Source organism: Arvicola amphibius, chromosome 12, assembly GCF_903992535.2.
Source record: "Arvicola amphibius chromosome 12, mArvAmp1.2, whole genome shotgun sequence".
NCBI lineage: Eukaryota > Metazoa > Chordata > Mammalia > Rodentia > Cricetidae > Arvicola > Arvicola amphibius.
The window spans coordinates 109,815,334-109,834,893 of NC_052058.2; the positions used below are offsets into that span (position 1 = coordinate 109,815,334).

The window sequence follows — 19,560 nt, forward strand, 5'->3', positions numbered from 1 at the left end:
CTTATGTTTTTAAATCCTCATCCCAAATTAGTCCAATATAAATAGTTGCCTTCTGTTTTTGTTCCCTTTCTTACAGCTTATTTTGTAATAGTAGTCTCCGGAAATTACTAGCAGGACACAACCAATTGACAAGGCTTCCTGAAAGGCTAGAGAGAACATCTGTGGAGGTCTTGGATGTGCAGCATAACCAGCTCATCGAGCTCCCACCTAACCTCCTCATGAAGGCTGACAGGTAAAGATTTGGACGTCTTATCACTTCTTTATTACCTCTCCTAGGTGTATGAATAATGGTTTAGCTAGCCACCTTTCTACCATTTTGTGTGGCATCCTTCAGATCATTACTAATTTCACTGCTCTTTTTAGAGAAAGGTATTTTGCACTGTGCTAAACATGTGTCATGGGGATGAGGTGTGACCTCTATACTACTCATTGAGCAGGAGTTGTGCAGGCCAGTTTAGGCTTCCCTTCTCTTCATTTCCTGTTGCTGTGGTAAAACGCCCTGACAAAAACGATTTAGTAGAGAAAGGGTTTATTTGCTCACAGTTCCAGGCTATAATCCCTTTACTGTAGGGAAGTTAAGCAGGAGCTTCAAACAGCTGTCTCATCACATGTACAGTCAAGTACTGAGAACAGCGAATTAATTATGTTAGTGTTCAGCTCATTTCCTTTACTCTTATACAGTCCAGGAATCTGACCAGGGAAGGGTGCTACCCACAGTGGGTGGTTGTTCCCAATAATCAAAAGTTTAATTTTAGATTTTTTAGGTATTAGAAGTCAAACCCAGGGCCTGATATATGTTGGGCTGTAGACAAACATTCTAGCACTGAGCTACTTACCTCGAATATGTACAGTTTTCCTAAATAACTGGTATCTAAGCATTTGAAAAGTTGGCTTGATGAGCGATTGTGGCAGTTTGAATGTAATTGGGCCCCAGAAGCGATATTAGGAGGTGTGACTTTGTTGAAGTAGGTATGGCCTTTTTGGAAGAGGTATGTCACTGTGGAGGCGGGTGTTAAGGTCTCATATATGCTCAAGCCATGTCCAGTGTCAGGGACCAGCCTCGACAAAAATACCTCTTGCCAGGGTAGCAGTGTTGGGATTTAGAAATATAGTAAAGAATACGAAGACACATTTAATAATAATAAAATAGAAACAATAATATCGAGAGGGAGTTCTCTGAACTGAATTGCCCATGTTTAATTTCCAATTGCTTAAAATACCCCTGACCCCAAAAGGCAGGAGTAAGACAAAAACTGCATTAACATGATACAAGGAAATGAACAGACCAGTTGAAATTCGAAAGCTACATCCATAGTTAAACATTCTTTTACTAGAACAAAACCAGTCATGTTCACACCCTAGACCAAAACATTTTATAGGCAAACCAATCCTTGGGTGTAATCCAAAGTTATCTCCTTAATTGAACTGGAATTTAGTTAGATCCTTAGACTTTTCTTTGAGATAGAAAAGTATCTGCTTCTCTATTCCTGAAATAAAAGATCTGGCTATTAGCCACACCTGTTGACAATAACCTTGAGAGAGCAGAACTCATTGCTCTAAATCTAGGTGGGACCTTTGTTTGAGGTAGAAACACAATAACCTTGAAGGAATAAAGATAAGTTCCAACTCTCTGACCATTGGTCTATGTAGAAACAGGCTCAGATTTTGGGGCCTCTGCAGTCTGGTGTCTCACTTCACTTCCAGTTGCCTGCTGATCAATATGTAGAACTGTCAGCTCCTTCTCCAGCACCATGTCTGCCTGCATGCTGCCATGTCCTGCCACGGTGATAATGGACTAAACCTCTGAAACTGTGAGCCACCCCATTAAATGTGTTTCTTTATAAAAGTTGCTGTGGTCTTGGTGTCTCTTCACAGCAATAAAAACCCAAAGACAGGGATTAATTTAAATGTTAAGGGAAATTTTGTTTTCTTTTTGAAATTCAGTGGACATTTAATTGGAGGTTGAGAGAAAATTCAGAGTAGGCAAGTTATAAATCCTGGCAACTGCCAGGAGGAGGGGGATGGAGAAGAGGCGAGAAAGGGAGGCCTTTTGAGTTCTGGTCCACAGGGCAGATCTGCAAGCAGCTGTCAGAAGTAAAGTGGTGACCATCAGAGAAAACACTAGAGTTTGGGTCCTTTTCACAAAGCAGCCTGTCACAAGTGTCTTGCACATTCAGTTGTGATATGTCTTAGTTGATGGTTCAGCCAATGTGCTGGATGCTGTAGGCATTGAAAATGTAGCTGTTTCTACCAAGTTTCTTAAACCCTAATACATCGTTTGAAAACCTCTGCTCAGTGAACATAATAGAAGTTAGAGTTAAGAGAATAGAAAAGACAGGAATAGGGACAGCCTGGCTTATTGGTATGAGGAAGAACACTTGGTTGCTTATGACAAAATGAATTAATTTACTGTTTGTGTCTAGCAGGTAGCTCCCAGGTATTATTGAGATCACCTGAGTTCCTCTGTCAGTTTACTCCATAATTCAAATCTTAACAATAACTTTTTACAAATATTCTTTGTGATAGTAAATTATTGTTTACAGTTCTGGGTTGGATCATATAACTGAGAAAAAGCACTTTGTTTGTCTGTTCTCTCTGTTAGCAGGGAGTCATTTGGTAAACAAGAAAAGAGAATCTACTTTTAATCAGGTGACTTTTAGTAAAGTCTTCATTTCGCTCTAGAAGATTGTGGCCAGCTTATTATCATTCTTATGACTTGATCACCATTTTATGGATTTACTTTTTATATTCACCTTTGAGTTTTATTTGAGTTCTTTTTAAAAAATGGCAGTTCATACTCTATACTTGAATTGAAATGTCACACTATAAATGTAAATACATGTAGGCTTATGATAGTTAGAAATAATATGTATTTTAAGAAAGCTCATAGCTCAAAGTTGTAGATGGATATGAAATTTGAGGGCCATATATTGTTAAGTTCTGCTGGATAAACTGGTAAATAATCTATTCCTCATCTTGCTGAACATCTTTTTGCTCTGTGATGAGAAATCTCATGATGGAAACACCAAAGGAGTTTCAGATACTTTACTATGACCACCAGATGGTCAGAGGAAGGCTAGGTAATTCCCCGTGGGTCACCAGTGGATGAGTCACAGCCAGAGGTACTGCCATCCTTCTGTTCTTTCTTAGAATCTTGGCAGTCACTGAGCCCCTGTCCACCTAGACTCATCACGCACATTTGATGGCCAGATAACCACTCCCGATGGAATTAGTCCAACTAGCAAAGCTGGAACGAATGCTTTTACAAGACAATTGTATAGACCCCCCCCCCCCCAGTAGTGGTGGGACTCACTGTTTCTATACCTGTTTGGAGCAGACCGAGGATACTCAGAGGCAGGAGATGTGGGTGGGGCCGTCCATGTGCCAATGAGGTTCGTGGTAGTTCTCATTTGTACTCATTAGCTATCCCCAGCGTATTAGTCACACCATAAACCATAAGCTTGAGTGACTCACACAGAATTTGTGTAAATATCAAAGGAACTAAAAGAACAGAAAATCAAAAGAAGGTGATCAGTTGACCATGACAACTGGTGCTCTTTGGCAAAGGCAGTTATTTCTGGTATTTTAGAGAACTGAGTTGCCCACACTTTTTTATTTAAGTGAGCTATCTTTGAAGTTCTGATGTTTGGAGGGATGTGGTAGATTAAAAATGGTTCTAAATGCATGCTTTGAGAATCATCTAGAGAACTTGCAGATTCCTGACTTTCATAGCAGTTCCACTGATTGAGATGTTAGAAGGAGAGCCAGAATCAGCATGTTTAATTGGGATTCTAGTCTGCAAGGTCCACTAGACAGTGAAAGCTCAAGGTGACCATGGGATATATATGCTTCATTTCTTGTGTTTCTCTGGTACTTACATGTGGCGGCTCTTCGGGGGTTATTAGCACCAATGTTGGCTGTCAGTTTGTCAAAAGCAGAGAATCAGCCAGTGGGAATTGGAACACTATACAGAAAAGTTCTAAGGTTTCCCTGGATCCTACAGAAGGAAGGGGTGCACATCAGAGGATGGCCAGCTATGTGATCATTTTGACAGGGATCATATTCTGGTGACTAATTCCTTATGGGTCTAACAGGAATGATCCAGAAGGCGTTAACCAAATGTTCTAAATGTCATAAGAGTAGCAATAAATACTGTCCAGGAAGGATCCTCAAGAGTGCTGTCCTGAAATCGGTGACCTTTGCTACCCACTCGCCAGTGCTGTCTTAAGGTGGAATCATTTGCTCTTGTATTGGTGCTAATGGGGCTCGTCTGTTCTTAAGAAATCACAAGAATGTGTTAGGATGGGAGGTATGCACAACTGTGATTTCACACTAGCCAGGACTCTGGTAGTTAGATTTTGAGTCTACCCTTGACCTGTAACTGAGGGTTGAAGATGAATGCTGCCCTCAGAGAGTTCCTAGGGTAGTTGGGAAGCCGTGCTTCAGTTACAGATCCTCTGATCTTATCTCAGAAAGAGGTGAAGCTTAAAGAAAGAGAAAAGTAAACCTCAGGTTTCAGCAAGCAGCCTCAGATTCCATTCCACCCATCTTACCCTCAGGCTGTACATCAAGCCAAGAAAGAGATACTTGGCAGAACAGAGAGGGACTGGCCATGCCACCTATCTGAAGGGTCAGACACTTGGTTTGGTTTTGTGTCAACTTGACTCAAGCTGTAGAATCATCAGAGAAAGGCACCCCAACTAAGGAAAGGCCTCCTTGAGATCTGCCTGTAAGGCATTTTCTCATTTAGTGATTTGGGGGGGAGGTGCCATCCCTGGGCTGATTCTATAAAAAGGTAAGCTGAGCAAGCCAGGGAAAGCAAGCCAATAAGCACACCTCCCGCCACCCCATGTCCTCTGTGTCAGTTCCTGCCTTCAGGATCCTGCCCTGTTTGAGTTCCTGTCCTGACTTCCTTCAGTGATAAACAGCAATGCTGAAGTGGAACCCTTTCCTCCCCAACTCGCTTTTTGGTCCTGGTGTTTTTATCACAGCAATAGAAAGGGGTATTGCTGTGGTAGACCTGTCCATGTTCTAGGGAGAATTGTGGAAGGACTTTGGAACTTAGAGCTAGAAAAGACATTCTGTGGGAACTTGGAAGATAAGAATATTGAAAAAAGTGCAGAAGATGGAGGCCTGCTTTGTAATGTTTCAGAGGGAATATTAAAGACTATCAGGGCCATTTATTATTTTGAATTAAGATCCTGTGGTTCTTGTTAGCTGAGGCTGAAGAATCAACTGATTAACAAGATATCAGAACTACCAAAGCAAAAATTTTGCTTTGTTGGGATACTTGATGCTGGTCAGCAAGAGCTAAGAAATTAAGTGATTAAGAAGAGACCAGCATCATTGAGGTGAAATATTCTGGGAACTGTTTCCTGAGAGCACAGAGAATTTGTGTTCCAGAGGCAGCCACGGTTGTACCTCGTGCTGACAGCTGGACTTGGTAATGTATAAGTTTCACTTAGTTGATTCTGGATTTGAAGGCATGAAGGGGTTGAAAGACCTCCGGAGCGGGGAGACTCTCACTCATGTCTCGGGATAACATGATCCCCGAGGAACTCACAAGAGACCTTCCTTACTGCAATCACATGAGGTTTATTGATAGGACAGGAGCCAGTGCACTGGGGCCGAAACTCATTTCCCATGCAGGGGTAGAGAGTCAAGCTGGAGTAGCTGGGAGAAGGGGTATTTAAGGGAAGAAACCACAATCCAGTAATCCAGTAATCCATGGGGGGGGGTAGGGAGGGTGTCATTGGAAAATTCCGAAAATACCAGTGATCATTGAAAATTCCTAAAATACCAGTGATAATCACAAGGGGGCAACTCCCTGTTTCTCAAGATTAAAATCTAACTTTATCTTCAGCTAGTTCCTGAAACAGAGCCACTGAACTGGTTAATCTAGATTTCTGATTCTTCTCTCCCTGCTTAGATTTTTGGCTCTATTTTTTCTGTTGGGGGGGGGGCGTCTGGATTCATCCAGGTCTTTCAGGGTCATGGAAAGCAGCTGAGGCTTAGCACTATGAAAGACCAGGAAAAGACTTTAGTAAAGGTGCAGCCTCAGTGGCAGTTGAAGATCCAGGGCTGAAGGGGTCGTGCAAAGAGGTTGAGACTTGGCACCATAAGGAGAGCCTATAAAAGGCTACTGGTCAAAGTACAGTCCAGTTGCAGTGAGGGACCTCAACGTTTTAGAGATGCCAGTACCACGGGGTGACCACCAAGAACAGCAGCAGCAATAGGATAGAAGCCAGCTGAGCCTAAAAGATAAGCTGTGTATACTGCACAGGGTAGAGCTGGAGAAGGGACCCAAGCCCTTTGGAAGAATCCAGAAGATTGTGAGTGGATCCCAGATACTGGACATTTGGAATGTTGTTTGCTTTGATTATGACTGCCCTGATTCTTCCCTCTTGAAGTAAAAACATATTTTACTGGAGCCCACAGTTGAGTGACTTGAACTTTAAAAGACTTTGAGTATTTGAAAGGAACTAAAATTTATGTTTGAATCTGTAAAGACTGTGGACTTTTTAAATTATTTAAGATCAATTAAGTAAGAAAGAATTGTGGCTTAACAGTGATGTGTTTGTGTCAGATTAACAAGGGGTCAGTTGTCCAGGCTGGTCTTGTGTGTCAACTTGACACACACTGTAGAGTCCTAAGATGGAGCCTTGGCTAAGGAAATGCCTCCTTGAGATCCAGCTGTAAAGTATTTTTCACTTAGTGATCAATGATGCCATCCCTGGGCTGCTGGTCCTTAACTCTATAAAAAGGTGGGCTGAGCAAGCCATGGGAAGCAAGCCAGTAAGCAGCTCCTTTCCATAGCTTCTGCCTCAGCTCCTGCCTCTGTGTTCTTGCCCTGTTTGAGTTCCTGTCCTGACTTCCTTCAGTGATGAACAGCACAGATCTTTTTGTATCACCAAAGATTTTTTTATTATTATTATTTTTTATTAAAAATTTACGCCTCTTCCCCACTTCCCATTTCTCTCCCCCTCCCCCCACTCCGTTCCCCCTCTTCTCCAATCCAAAAAGCAGTCAGGGTTCCCTGCCCTATGAGAAGTCCAAGGTCCGCCCCCCTCCATCCAGGTCTAGGAAGGTGAGCATCCAAACAGGCTAGCCCCCCCCCCCCCCCACCAAAGCCAGTACATGCAGTAGGATCAAAACCCAGTGCCATTGTCCTTGGCTTCTCAGCAGCCTCATTGTTCACCATGTTCAGGGAGTCCGGTTTTATCCCATGCATTTTCAGTCCCGGTCCAGCTGGCCTTGGTGAGCTCCCATTAGATCAGCCCACCATCTCAGTGGGTGGGTGCACCCCTTGCGGTCCTGACTTCCTTGCTCATGTTCTCCCTCCTTCTGCTTGAACAGCACAGATTTTTATGTATAAGGTGATTTGTTGCAGCAACAGAAACCCTAACTAACGCAGTTGGTTAAAGGGAAGGGAAACAGGACCAGGAATACAAAGATCTATGAACAGAAAGTTAGAGGACACAACATCCATCTGCTCTCAGTCTGAACAAAATTGCTTAGGGTAGCACATAGTCCCAGTGACTTTGGATCTCATTAACAGGGTAGAGGGAGGCTGAGTGGTTACAATGGCTTTCTACCCACCCATACAGAGGACCCAAGCACCTAGGTTCCTCACAGTTGCCTATAACTCCAACTCTGGGAATCTGACACCTTCTGGTCTCCACAGGCACTGCAACAAAACTGTGCACATATACACATAATTTTAAAATCCTTAAGAGACCATTATAAATAACCAGATGTCATGAAAATCAACAGGGAAATGGCGAACATATCCATAAACAGTGCCTAAGAAAAAAACAAAAAGAACACACAACCTCCCCTAAGTTATTGTTAAGATACAAATTTAAGGCAGCATTCCAAGCAGAATAAAATATACTCATGAGTGTTTGAGAATATAAAAAAGAAAAAAATTGGAAAGTTAAGAACAAAAATGGAAAATGTCATTGAACTAATAAAATGGAAAAGAACAACAATCATTTTATAAATGAGCAACATATTACCAGGTGGTTAAAGGGTAATACTTTCAAATAAATGTTTAGAAAGAGACATTAAAGAAAGGCAAGAAAGTGAAAGTGAAATGAAGAAATAAAAAGGTTAGAGATAAACCGGGGAAGTGGAAAACTGGCCCCAAAGGAGCAGAGTTTATATATTGAGCTCTTGAAGAACAGAGAAAGTAGTGAGATAGAATGAACTTACAAATATTTAAGTTCAATACACTTTTTATAAAACACAAAAAGATCTTAAAGTATATTTATGAAGATTTACTAATTAGGTACCTGGAATAATCTCAGTGATCAACTCTGAGATCTAATAATTAAATTTAGATTCAGAAAAATAAAACTTTTCAGGACTGTATTAAAAAAAGATAAAGGAATTTTAAAGGGCACATATTTGGATAGTCATCAGACCCCCCCAAAAAATATTAACACAAAGTAATAATGTAGCAACAAACAGAAACTTAGATGAGAAAATTAAAAATTCAATAGAAAAGAACTTAGAAGTTAATGGTAAGTTAGTGGGAATTAAATAAAGAAAAAAAAAAGGAGTGGCTTATGTTTAAGTCCTCGAAGAGCAACAATACAAATCATTGACAGAACTAACTTTTAGAATTGTAATCCAAAGAATGTTTTATGGCAATAAAGTGCAGATTTTAGAGTAAAAAACTGATAAATTAGTAAGTTGTCATATAAAAATCTGAAGGACCCGTCTGGGGAAACAGCTCAATTGGTCAAGTGCTTGCTTCACAAGCATGAGGACCTGCAGATCGCCAGCCCCACAGGTAGAAAGCCAGGAGGGGTGGCTCGTGCCTTTAGCCCAACTGCTAGGGGCAGGCAGCTAATTTAACTGGATTTGTGAGCTCTTGGTTCAGTGAGAGACCTGCCACAAAAGCTCATGTGGAGCAGGATTGAGGAAGACACCCAGTTTAGCACTGATGTCTTGCTTTCATGTGTGCATGCATGCACAAGCTGGCAGGTGCGCACACACACACACACACACACACACACACACAGAGTAGCATACCTAAAAACTCTAGAGTTGGTAATAAATAACTCAGTATCAAACATGTGAGTCCAATAGAGTAGCAGGATATGAAATTCATATTAAGAAGCTTCTTATGTATAAGCAATAGCCAGGGAGAGACTGTATTTTGATTGCAAACCCCCATTTAAAATAGCATAAAAAATATAGGATGCTTAGAATAAACTTAAATGTTTAAAAGTTATACAAAGAAAAATCAAAACATTCTGAAGTTCATAGAAGCAAACCAGGATTGATTCTAGCACTAGAGCTGACTAAACACAAGGTGAACTCAGAAGTATAGTGTTATTTCATTTCTATTTTAATAAATAATACTTGCCTGAAGTTCAGAGAGTAAAACAGCCTCACTGGTCAGCCTTACAAGACCACGCAGTAATAACACCCACCTTTAATCCCAGCAGCCACACTAGTTGCCAGAGAAGCCAGGCAGTGCATGCCTGTCCCAGCCTTGGAGAGAAATATAAGACTGGAGGAGACAGCTCTCACTCTCAGTCTCATTCTGAGATTCCTGGAGGCAGGATTACCATTTCGGACTGAGATAGAGGAAAGAGCCAGTGGCTGACTGTTTTACTTTTCTGACCTTCGGGTTGAATCCTAATTTCTCTCTCTGAGTTTTTATTAATTGTGCATCACAAAATTATGTCAGAAAACATGTTGTATCTGGGACAGTTTTAGTAATACATGCAAAATGAGAGTAACGAATTATTCCCAATAGAATAAAAATAAATTCCTGTAAATTGTTATTAGCACAAAGTAAAAAATTGAGTAAATAAGTAAGAATTCTCCTTACAGTTTAATTCCAAATCACAAACTTTAAGTAAAAGGAGTCAAACAGAGTTTGGCTAACATTACTGGAAAAAAAATTGTTAAAATAAAAGCCAAAGATAATAAGCAAGAGCCAACAACATGATGACTTGAGTTGGTACCTGGAACTCAAATGGCAAGACAGCAGAAGCAATCCCTGTAAGCAGTGTTCTGATTCTACATGCATAGGACAGGAAATATCAATACACATAAATGAATGAATGAATAAATAAATAAAATTTTAAAAGTATGTTGATAAATGGGATATTGACATTCTTAACTGATCTCCCCGCAAATTTATTGGCTACAAAGTGGGGAAAATGGAAGTTTAATTGACTATAATTGGTAATACCAAATAATCTGAGTGAATGTTGACAGTAGTTAAGACGTTGGCTATGTTCCATCTAATACGGTGCATGGAGAGTGGTATAGCCACTGGTCTTTGCCAGAAATGCACAGCCTCGTTCTTGTAATGATAAACCATGGAGGACTACTGTCATGAGCCACCTTTTTGGGGTGACTTCTGCTGCAGTCCTAGCCACAGCAGGTTTGTACATTCCAGGGTAGGGGTGTGAAGATTAGAAAAGTTAGCTAGGTAGAACAGACATAAGAAAGAATCAGAGACATAAGATAGTATCGGGATGGCAACTCTGGGAATACTGAATGCTGAATTTTGAGTTCTGAGTTCACTCGTGTTTAATTTTCCATATGCTTTTATACGCCAAGACAAAACTGGGAAGAAGGAAAAGACTGCTTGAACATGATACAAAGGATTTTGCCCCAGTACTTGAGACATCATGTCATTAATTCTTGAGAAAAGCATTCTATTGTTTAGATAGTAAACCCACCCTTGACCAAGTATCCAGAAGGCAGCCACTCCCTAGGTCAAACATCTTATTTCAAAAGAGGAGCAGAAGTATGCTTGAATTCTCTGACCTTTGGTCAGGGTGGAGTGGCTACCTCTCGGGGCCATCTTAATGTCCAAAACATCAAGTAACCACACCCTAGGTCAGGGTGTGTAGCTACAGGTTTTGTCAACACCTTTGATCAAGCACAGACTCTCTGACCTTCAGACAAGGTGGACTAGGCTCACATTTTGGGGCTTCCACAGAATATTATTCTAAACAATTTATCCTAGTTATGATAAGCTATGGAGCAGCCTGTATGGAGTACCATTTTACACAGCTGGACTCTACTGATGAGGAACCGTGGAGCAACCCATACATAGTAGCACTCTATACATCCTCATTTCGGTGATAATGAACAAGGAATAACATTCTTGTCTTACTTTTCTATTGCTGTACTAAGATACCATGATCAAGGTAAATCTGTCATAGTACCAAGCCCTGCTCCTCTACAGAGACAGGATGGCTGTAGAATTTTAGGGTATATGAGAGCTTCTGAAAATCAAACAAGATAGCATAGGACCAAGCAAAGAGCATGCCAAGGCAGAGGAATGAAGCAGTAGTTCTGGAGGCAGGAAGTGGCTTTCTTTCTGTGACTGTGGCTTCCCAAGTGCTCTTGGGCAGAAACTGTGTCTGTGCCATTGGCTTTCTGCTAAGAAGAGGTGTTGTGTTAAGGTGACTGTAAGAATTGAGCTGGAAGTATATGCACACAGTCTCTTCGGTCCTGCTAGATGCCAGCAGTTTAGAGAAAGGGGCTCACGGAAATGTTCTTTGAAAAGGGTTTTTATTACTATTTCTAACATCGAAATCGTGGAGAACTGTGTCAGGGATAATGATCTGTTGAGATTGGTGAAATTTCTGTCAGTGCCACTCATCACTGTTTGAAACACTGCCAAAAGGTTTGAGTTTCTCAGCTTTGGTTCTGTCTCCTGTGAAATATGAGGGGTAGCTGGGATAATGAGGTCGTCTACGGAGATGGAAAAGAGGAGTGTGCTCTGCTTCCTTAAACACCTGATAAATGAAAACACTGATAGCATTGTATTACCTTCTTTTTAATTAGATGATTATATCCTGAGGAGACTTCATAGCTGAAACATCACTTAGCACATAGCCTTTCTTTGCTTTTGTAATATCGTATGTGAATATACAGAAATTGGTTAAGTTGGAAGCTTTAGAATAGTCACCACATCATTGTGGCTTGAAGACATAGCTCATCCCTCAGGTTGAAGGTGGGGGAGAGCCGTGCAGCTGGTCATTACATCAGCTACTCTCCATACTGGAGGATTTTGATTTTACGTATTGAAAGTAGTTGTTCCTTGTGGAGGAAGAATGACACCTAGATTATTAAATCGATTCAGTTTGGCTTCTGCTAAAATATTCAAATTGAAGAAAGACTATTTTAGAGAGTGGCTATTGCATGTAATTTTCCTGAGATCATGATAAAAATAAAAAGTCAGTCCACATGTTTGGAGATAGTATGGTTTGCTCTGTGTAGTTCAGAACCATCATTTGGAGCTAACCCCATAATTCCAGCTAACATAGCTTCATTTCTTGGAGGAATGTGGTGAGAGGTTTTTGCCACTCTTAATTTTCTGTAGAGAGTGTAGAGTTCCATAAAAGCTGGCAATTTGAAGGCAACGAGAAGTCCTTGGAAATAACTGTCTTCCTCTTGTTGGGATGCTGAGGGCTTTTACCATCCCTTGCAGCTTTCTAGATGAGCACTGATGTGCTAGGGTTTAAAAGGCAACATTTCCTCTCTTTGTGGCCTAAAACTATGCAAATACTCATGAATTCATTCTCTCTCCAGGCTTTTATGTGTCTTTAACTGCACATTTCCTAGAGAATTGTATTTAGTAGTTATCGGATGGTTTCCCAGTTGACCCCACTCCATAGTATTTTAGGGGCAATAAAAATGCAATTCTTACATTTTAATTTACTCTATTCTACACAGAGGAAGTTCTTAACTGATATATTTAAGACAGGTTATAGGAATAGTACCTAAAAATAAAAGAATTCTAGTAATGAAACTGGTTTTCTTCCTAGTTAAGACCAGTTCATTTTCTACTCTGTGGCACATAGCTGTAATTTCCAATGACTATTTATGGTCTCTATGGCCCATCTCAACCCTCTTCTACCCCCTGCCCTCCATTTTCTTTAAATGTCAACAGAGTGCATGTTTTTCTTTAAAGGAAACTATTCTTTTTTGAGGAAGTTGCTTTTCCTCAGATAAGTGGTGTCGTGTTCTCTCTTTCTCTCTCTCTCTCTCTCTCTCTCTCTCTCTCTCTCTCTCTCTCTCTCTCTCTCTCTCTCTCTCTCTCTCTCTCTGTGTGTGTGTGTGTGTGTGTGTGTGCGTGTGTGTGCGTGTGTGGTGTGCATGCAGAACTTGAGTGTTAAATTAGCATGCGAGAGCTTAGAGTGACAGTACTAGGAAGGGCTCCTAATAGAAGGCTTCTTTTTTAAAAAAAATCCAAGATAAAAAGTAACTGTACCTAACATTACATATTCTCCCTTTTAAAATTCTTCTTTCTCAACATATGTTAAAACGGTCCAGAACCCATGTTGAATGTTTAAACCAAGATGAATTTTAAGTAATATTAATTATCTGAAAATTGGATGCAATAAATTTTGATTCTAATCATCCCCACTTCTCCACCTTCTTCCAGATCAACTGTCACCTCCCAACCCATCCAACTTTGTGTTCTCATCCTCATATTCTCCCGCCTCTCAACCCAAGGATTCCAATTTGTGTTTCCCAAATACTCTTGGAAGGGGCTGCCCTGGAACATGGCTAGCCTACCACAGATCACACCATTAAAGAAAACTGAGTGTCCCTCTCTGAATAGCTGTCAAATGCCAGTAACTCCTCAGCTAGGGGTGGGACATTATACCCACCTGTCCCCTTCATGCTGGGATTTTTTTTTTTTTTTTTCTGGGTTGAGCTTGCAAAAACCTGATAAGTGCTGTCACAATGGCTGTGAGTTCATGTGTTCACCTGCCCAGCTGTGCCTGGAAAGCATTTTTTCCTTATAGACACCCACTACCCCCATCTCTTACAGTCTCTCTGTCTCTTTTTCATGATGATCTCTGAGCCTGGAGGAAGAGGTGTGATTTGGATGTCTTATTTAGGGCTTGACACTTCTCTGCATATCAAACAAAGATGTTTTTGCACCATGAGAATGGGGTGTTTCTTTATAGCAGATTCCCACCGTGGGCAGGTAGAGTTGTCCCCAGACTTAATTGGTAACCCTGTGCCCTGAGTGCTCCATGCCTAGTTGTTCACCTGCATAGTCTGATGTCTTTTGAGTTGGAAAGGCTACTAATGAGAACAGAGCTATGGCACATTGTCTTTCCTTTCTTTTTGGATGATTTGGAACCTCATTGCTGCAAGGATTCTCTCCATATGCCTGCTGAATTGAATTCCTGGAAGCCAGGACTTTCTGTTCCTTTTACTAAACCCAGCGTCCACCTTTGCCTGTTTGTGTAGCTTCTGGATTTTCTGAGCGATCAATGAACTTTGCTGCATTTTGTCTCTGCAGCCTGAGATTCCTGAATGCATCTGCAAACAAACTGGAAACTCTGCCTCCAGCCACGCTATCTGAGGAGACAAGCAGTATCTTACAGGAGTTGTACTTGACAAACAACAGCCTCACCGATAAGTGTGTGCCCTTGTTAACAGGGCACCCACATCTGAAGATCCTGCACATGGCCTATAACCGGCTCCAGAGCTTCCCAGCAAGGTAACAGAGTTGTACAGTGATGTTCTTACATCTGTATCCACAGGAGGGGAGAATCCCTGAGGAAGCTTTACCTTTACCTTTCCTTGTCTTGAGCTCAAGGTAATGTACGTATGCCTTTGCTCTTCCTCGTTTATAGTTATCTTATATGTAAGCCGAATCAGTAAGCATTCTGTTAGAACAACTGTATTGGCTTTTCTAGTACGAATGAGTATTTCTAAAACCCAAACAACTAGAGTTCTTAAGGTTTTCAAATAAGATAGGACCTTAATAGCCAGGTTTTTCATTGCTTCTCTTTAGCTAGTCAGTTTTATTTGATAAACAAAAAGCAAAAATGCTAATGTGTTTAAGGGTTGGAATGTGGGGGACTGGAGAGATGGTAACTTGCTCTCACAGAGGGTTCAGGTTTCCAGCACTCACATGATGGCTCACAACCATCCATAACTCCAGTCCCAGAGGATCCAGCACCGTCTTCTGACCTTCACAGGCACCATATATGTGGTACACACATATATATATGAGGCAAATGTTCTTACACATAAAATAAATATAAATTAATAAATTACTTTTAAAAAGAGTTGACAATCAAATCTTACCAAATAATATTATTCTGCAGGATATTGTAATCAGTACTTCTAAGAATACATTTCTCTAGAGTGACAAAGGAAAGCTTTTCGAGAGACAGACAGACAGACAGACAGACAGACAGACAGAGACAGAGAGAGAGACAGAGAGAAGCGGAGACGGGAGGGAGGCACAGTAGTTAGGATTGCTTACTTCTCTTTCAGAAGACCCAAGTTTCATTCCCAGTGCCCTAAGTCTGACTCAACCATCTGCACCTCCAATTCTAGGATATCTAACTCCCTCTTCTCTTCTCCCCCCACACAATACACATAAATAAACCGTAAAAAATTTTAAATTGTTTTAAGTTGGTCCATATTTAATACTTAATGCAAACTCTCCTGTTGTAGCAATTTAGTAATAACATGAGACTATCTTGAACTGTACTTACTCAATTTTAAATAATATTTAATATAACAGTGCATTTGTAGCCTTTATTTTATGACATTTTTCGAACACATAGTGAATACTACCTACAATTAAATTATTAGTTCATTTTCATGGAAGGAAAAAGTTGGCATGTAAACCAGGAAGCCATTTTTTATTCATGCCGGGTTTGAGGGAATGGCCCACTGGGTAAAGTACTTGCAACACAAGCATGAGGACCCCAGTTTCAATGCTAAGTGCTCACAGAGAAGCACACATGCTAACATGTGCTGTAACCCCAACTTTGGAAGACAGACATGTCTCAGAGTCCGCTCACTGAATGGCAAACCTAGCCAGTTGGTGATCTCCATGTTCCAATGAGAAGTCCTCATGACTTTTTGTTTTCTTCATAGTAGACCACTAACCAGTGACTATGTCAGAAGCTACAGTGCAGAGGGCTTGAGGAAGACATCCAACGAGGCTTCCACTCACTACCACATGCCTGTTATCACACACACACACACACACACACACACACACATTAAAAAAAAAAACCCAAGATGGTATAGCATTGCAGAGATCCCAGGGTTCTATCTTTAGTGCCACAGACAAAGAGGAGCGGGGATGGGGAAGGAAAACAAAAAGACAAAAACAGAGTGGTGACCTGTACAGACATAGAAATGGCTTGGCACTAAAGAATGACTCTAAGAAGGCTCTGTTTGGGGGAGCAGTGGCATGCAGTCTGACTTTGTAGAATCTCGTACACTGAGCGTGCCAAGAGGATTTACTCTATTACACTGATATTTTTCTTACAAGTTAGGACTTGGAACACACACCTAAATAGCACAAAAACAAACACTAACCTTCTGGTGTTCTGCTGGTCAGCACAGATCAGCAAAGGCACCAGATCAAAATTGAGACATGATTAATAAAAATTCAGAGACAGATATTGGAGTTATTCAATCTGAAGACCAAAAAAAGCAAGGCTGCCAGCCACTGGCTGTTACCTCAACCTCGGTCTGAAAATGGTGATCCTGCCTCCGGGAATCCTCAGAATGAGACTGAGACTGATATCTGAGTCCTCCCACTTTATAATCCTCTCCAGTTCTGGGATTAAGGGCGCACACCACTACCGCCTGGTTTCTCTGGCAAGCTAGTGTGGCTACTAGGATTAAAGGTGTAGGTCATTGCTGCCTGTAAGGCTAGCCAGTGTGCCTATTTTTTTTCCTGATCTTCAAGCAAGCTTTATTTATTAAAATACAAATGAAATGTGCTATACAAAATAACATTCCTTCTGCTGCCCAGTGCTGCTTTTCAGTCTGTGGAAGCTTTTGCAGAAGGAAAGGAGATCCATGTATGTGCTGACTTTAGATATTGCTTTAGTTTCTTTAGTTTTCATTCCCATTACCCCCTCATTTGATGTTGATGGTTAAACTGTTACTTCTATGCATTTTTGTACTTTACAGTGGAATACAAAGATAGTAATGTGCCTAAAGGGGCTTCTCTTGTCTGATTTTTGATGGTATCTATGTAATTTCTGTGGGAAAACTGATCATTGACTCTGAGACTGTGCCTCCATTTACCCATGCCAGTCACCGATCTGAAGTATACAAAAGATTTTTTTGTACTTGGTAAACTTAATCTTGCTATGATTTCCCTCCCATAGGGTTCTGTCTCCTTTAGAGTAGACCCCTAACCAGACGATGGTGAACATACCTCAGCAATCAAGCCATCACCAAGTCACCTTTTTTCTGTACTGAAAAATGAAAACTTTTCCTTTCTTTGGCCTAATTTACATACCGTTCATCATTCTTCTTGCCTCATTACTCATTGATTTCTTCATACTTCTTTTCAAATGTAAAGAACAGCATATTAAAATGATACATGAATTCCAGCTATCATAAATTAACTACTTCATACTCTATATTGTTAATTGTAGTATAACTACATTAGCCTGGTGGATGTGTTTGATGATATCAAAAATATGATTTCATAAGGAAACTTAGTTATTATATCTGAGGCCTATGTCTCTATTGAGATCAGAAAAAAATAGTCTTTAACAATCAAGAGTTTGCATAGCAATAGTGTTTTCTGAGGAATTTTTAAAATGTATTGGAACAAGTAGAATCGTGAGAAGAAAAAAATGCCAGGAACTGTAAGGAACTTAAGTTTTCTCCCATTCCTTAGTCACTTTTCACCAGGGTGGTAGATGGATCTAAGGAGTGGATGCTGCCATGGTGAAGAACTTGTTCTGTCCTCCAGATTGACAGAGAAAGCATGGCACTCTGATTCTTGAAGTGTTCCCTAGTTGCTTAGTTTAATTGTTTAAATTACAGTTGTTTGAAAAATAAAATATTTTAATATAAAATGCTAATTTTATATATTTTATATATATAAAATTATATATATGTATATAATTTTATATATTTAATGCTAAATTGCATTAAAACATGTTACTAAAGCAAGGTTGAGGTGATCCATTTACATAGATAATGAAGTCATCTTGACTTTAGGCTCTCTAGAACAGGAAGTGAATTGTGTTGTCTGTAAACTTTCAACCTCCCCTGCTCCAGCACTTTGTAATAGTGAGTGGGTGCTGGGTCTGAGGACAGGTGTAGCGAATAGGAGCTTTGTAGTTTTCTCTGTATCCGCTTTAGTACTCATCTTCAACACAAAGAAGTCATACTTTTAGCCTCAGCTCAAAGCAGTTGCTGTGATTAATGTTAGTTTTTTAAGTTTAAGTAGGATTTCCACTGGAATTCAGACTAAGCTACATAGAATAAAAAAAGAAGAAAAGAGCTTCCATTTTCCTTCTTGTCAGTTGAAGAGTTGAACTTAAGTTTTTGTTCTGTGAGAGGAAAGGAAGTGATAAAACATTTCACTACTCAAAAGCAACAGTGAAAAATGTTTACAAAAATGACTATTGTTGGGCCGGGCGGTGGTGGCGCACGCCTTTAATCCCAGCACTCGGGAGGCAGAGGCAGGCGGATCTCTGTGAGTTCGAGGCCAGCCTGGTCTACAAGAGCTAGTTCCAGGACAGGCTCCAAAGCCACAGAGAAACCCTGTCTCAAAAAAAAAAAAAAAAAAAAAAAAAAATGACTATTGTTAAGTGAATCTTTAACGTCATGAGTTCCTTTTGTCATTGTGTCTGTCCATTTAAACTGCCTTATAGTGAATTGATAATTCTTCCTCCATTTCTCTTAGTAAAATGGCAAAACTGGAGGAACTGGAAGAACTTGATGTCAGTGGGAATAAACTGAAAGCCATCCCAACAACGATCCTGAACTGCAGGCGCATGCACACAGTGATTGCTCACTCTAACTGTATCGAAGTCTTTCCTGAAGTCATGCAGCTCCCAGAAGTCAAGGTTTGTGGGTGATTGTGGACACCAGGCTCCAAGTCAGCAAAGAATTGGCCTCCCAGACTTTGTGGGGGCTGTGCTGTAGTGGCATGGAGACTCCACATTTATCCTGTTTCTGCTTAGTTTCTGTGCCTGGCTTAATATAATGCGCCTCATAGGTATAGATTTCCTCTTTTGCTGTGACAGTTTTTTTTTTTTTTTCCCTCATGGTTTATTTTTTTTATATTTAAAAATTTCCATCTCCTTCCCTCCTCCTCCCCCCTCCCTTCCCTCCTCCTCCCCCTTCTCTCCCCTCCTTCTCCCCCTTCCCTCTCCTCCCCTCCACCCATACCTCCCCTCCCTCCCTCTCAAGGCCAAGGAGCCATCAGGGTTCCCCACTCTATGCTAAGACCAAGGTCCTCCCAACTCCCCCCAGGTCCAGGAAGGTGATCGACCAAGCTGAGAAGGCTCCCACAGAGCCCGTCCATGAAGAACAATCAGAGCCCAGAGCCATTGTCCTTTGCAGTTTTGTTTGTTTGTGCGCTTGCATAGCTAAATTGTGTGAAGTCCTAATTTTCTTTCTTGCTTATGATAATTTTATTTACTTATTTTAATTTACCTATCATAATTTTATTTATTTACTTAATTTATTTTTACAACCCAATCCAAATTCCCCCTCCTTCCTCTACTCACATTCCCCCTCCCCTACCCGCACCGTGTATAGGCTGAGCAA

General features: G+C 40.7%; 1 protein-coding gene across 1 annotated transcript in view; it reads left to right on the forward strand.

Annotated features, from left to right (window-relative positions):
- Phlpp1 (PH domain and leucine rich repeat protein phosphatase 1) overlaps window positions 1-19,560 on the forward strand; it is a 212,216-nt gene that overhangs the window by 145,962 nt on the left and 46,694 nt on the right. The window contains exons 10-12 of the mRNA XM_038349966.1: window positions 77-232; window positions 14,303-14,503; window positions 18,692-18,854. Of these exons, the coding sequence (XP_038205894.1) occupies window positions 77-232; window positions 14,303-14,503; window positions 18,692-18,854 (520 nt within the window). The remainder of the gene's footprint in view (window positions 1-76; window positions 233-14,302; window positions 14,504-18,691; window positions 18,855-19,560) is intronic.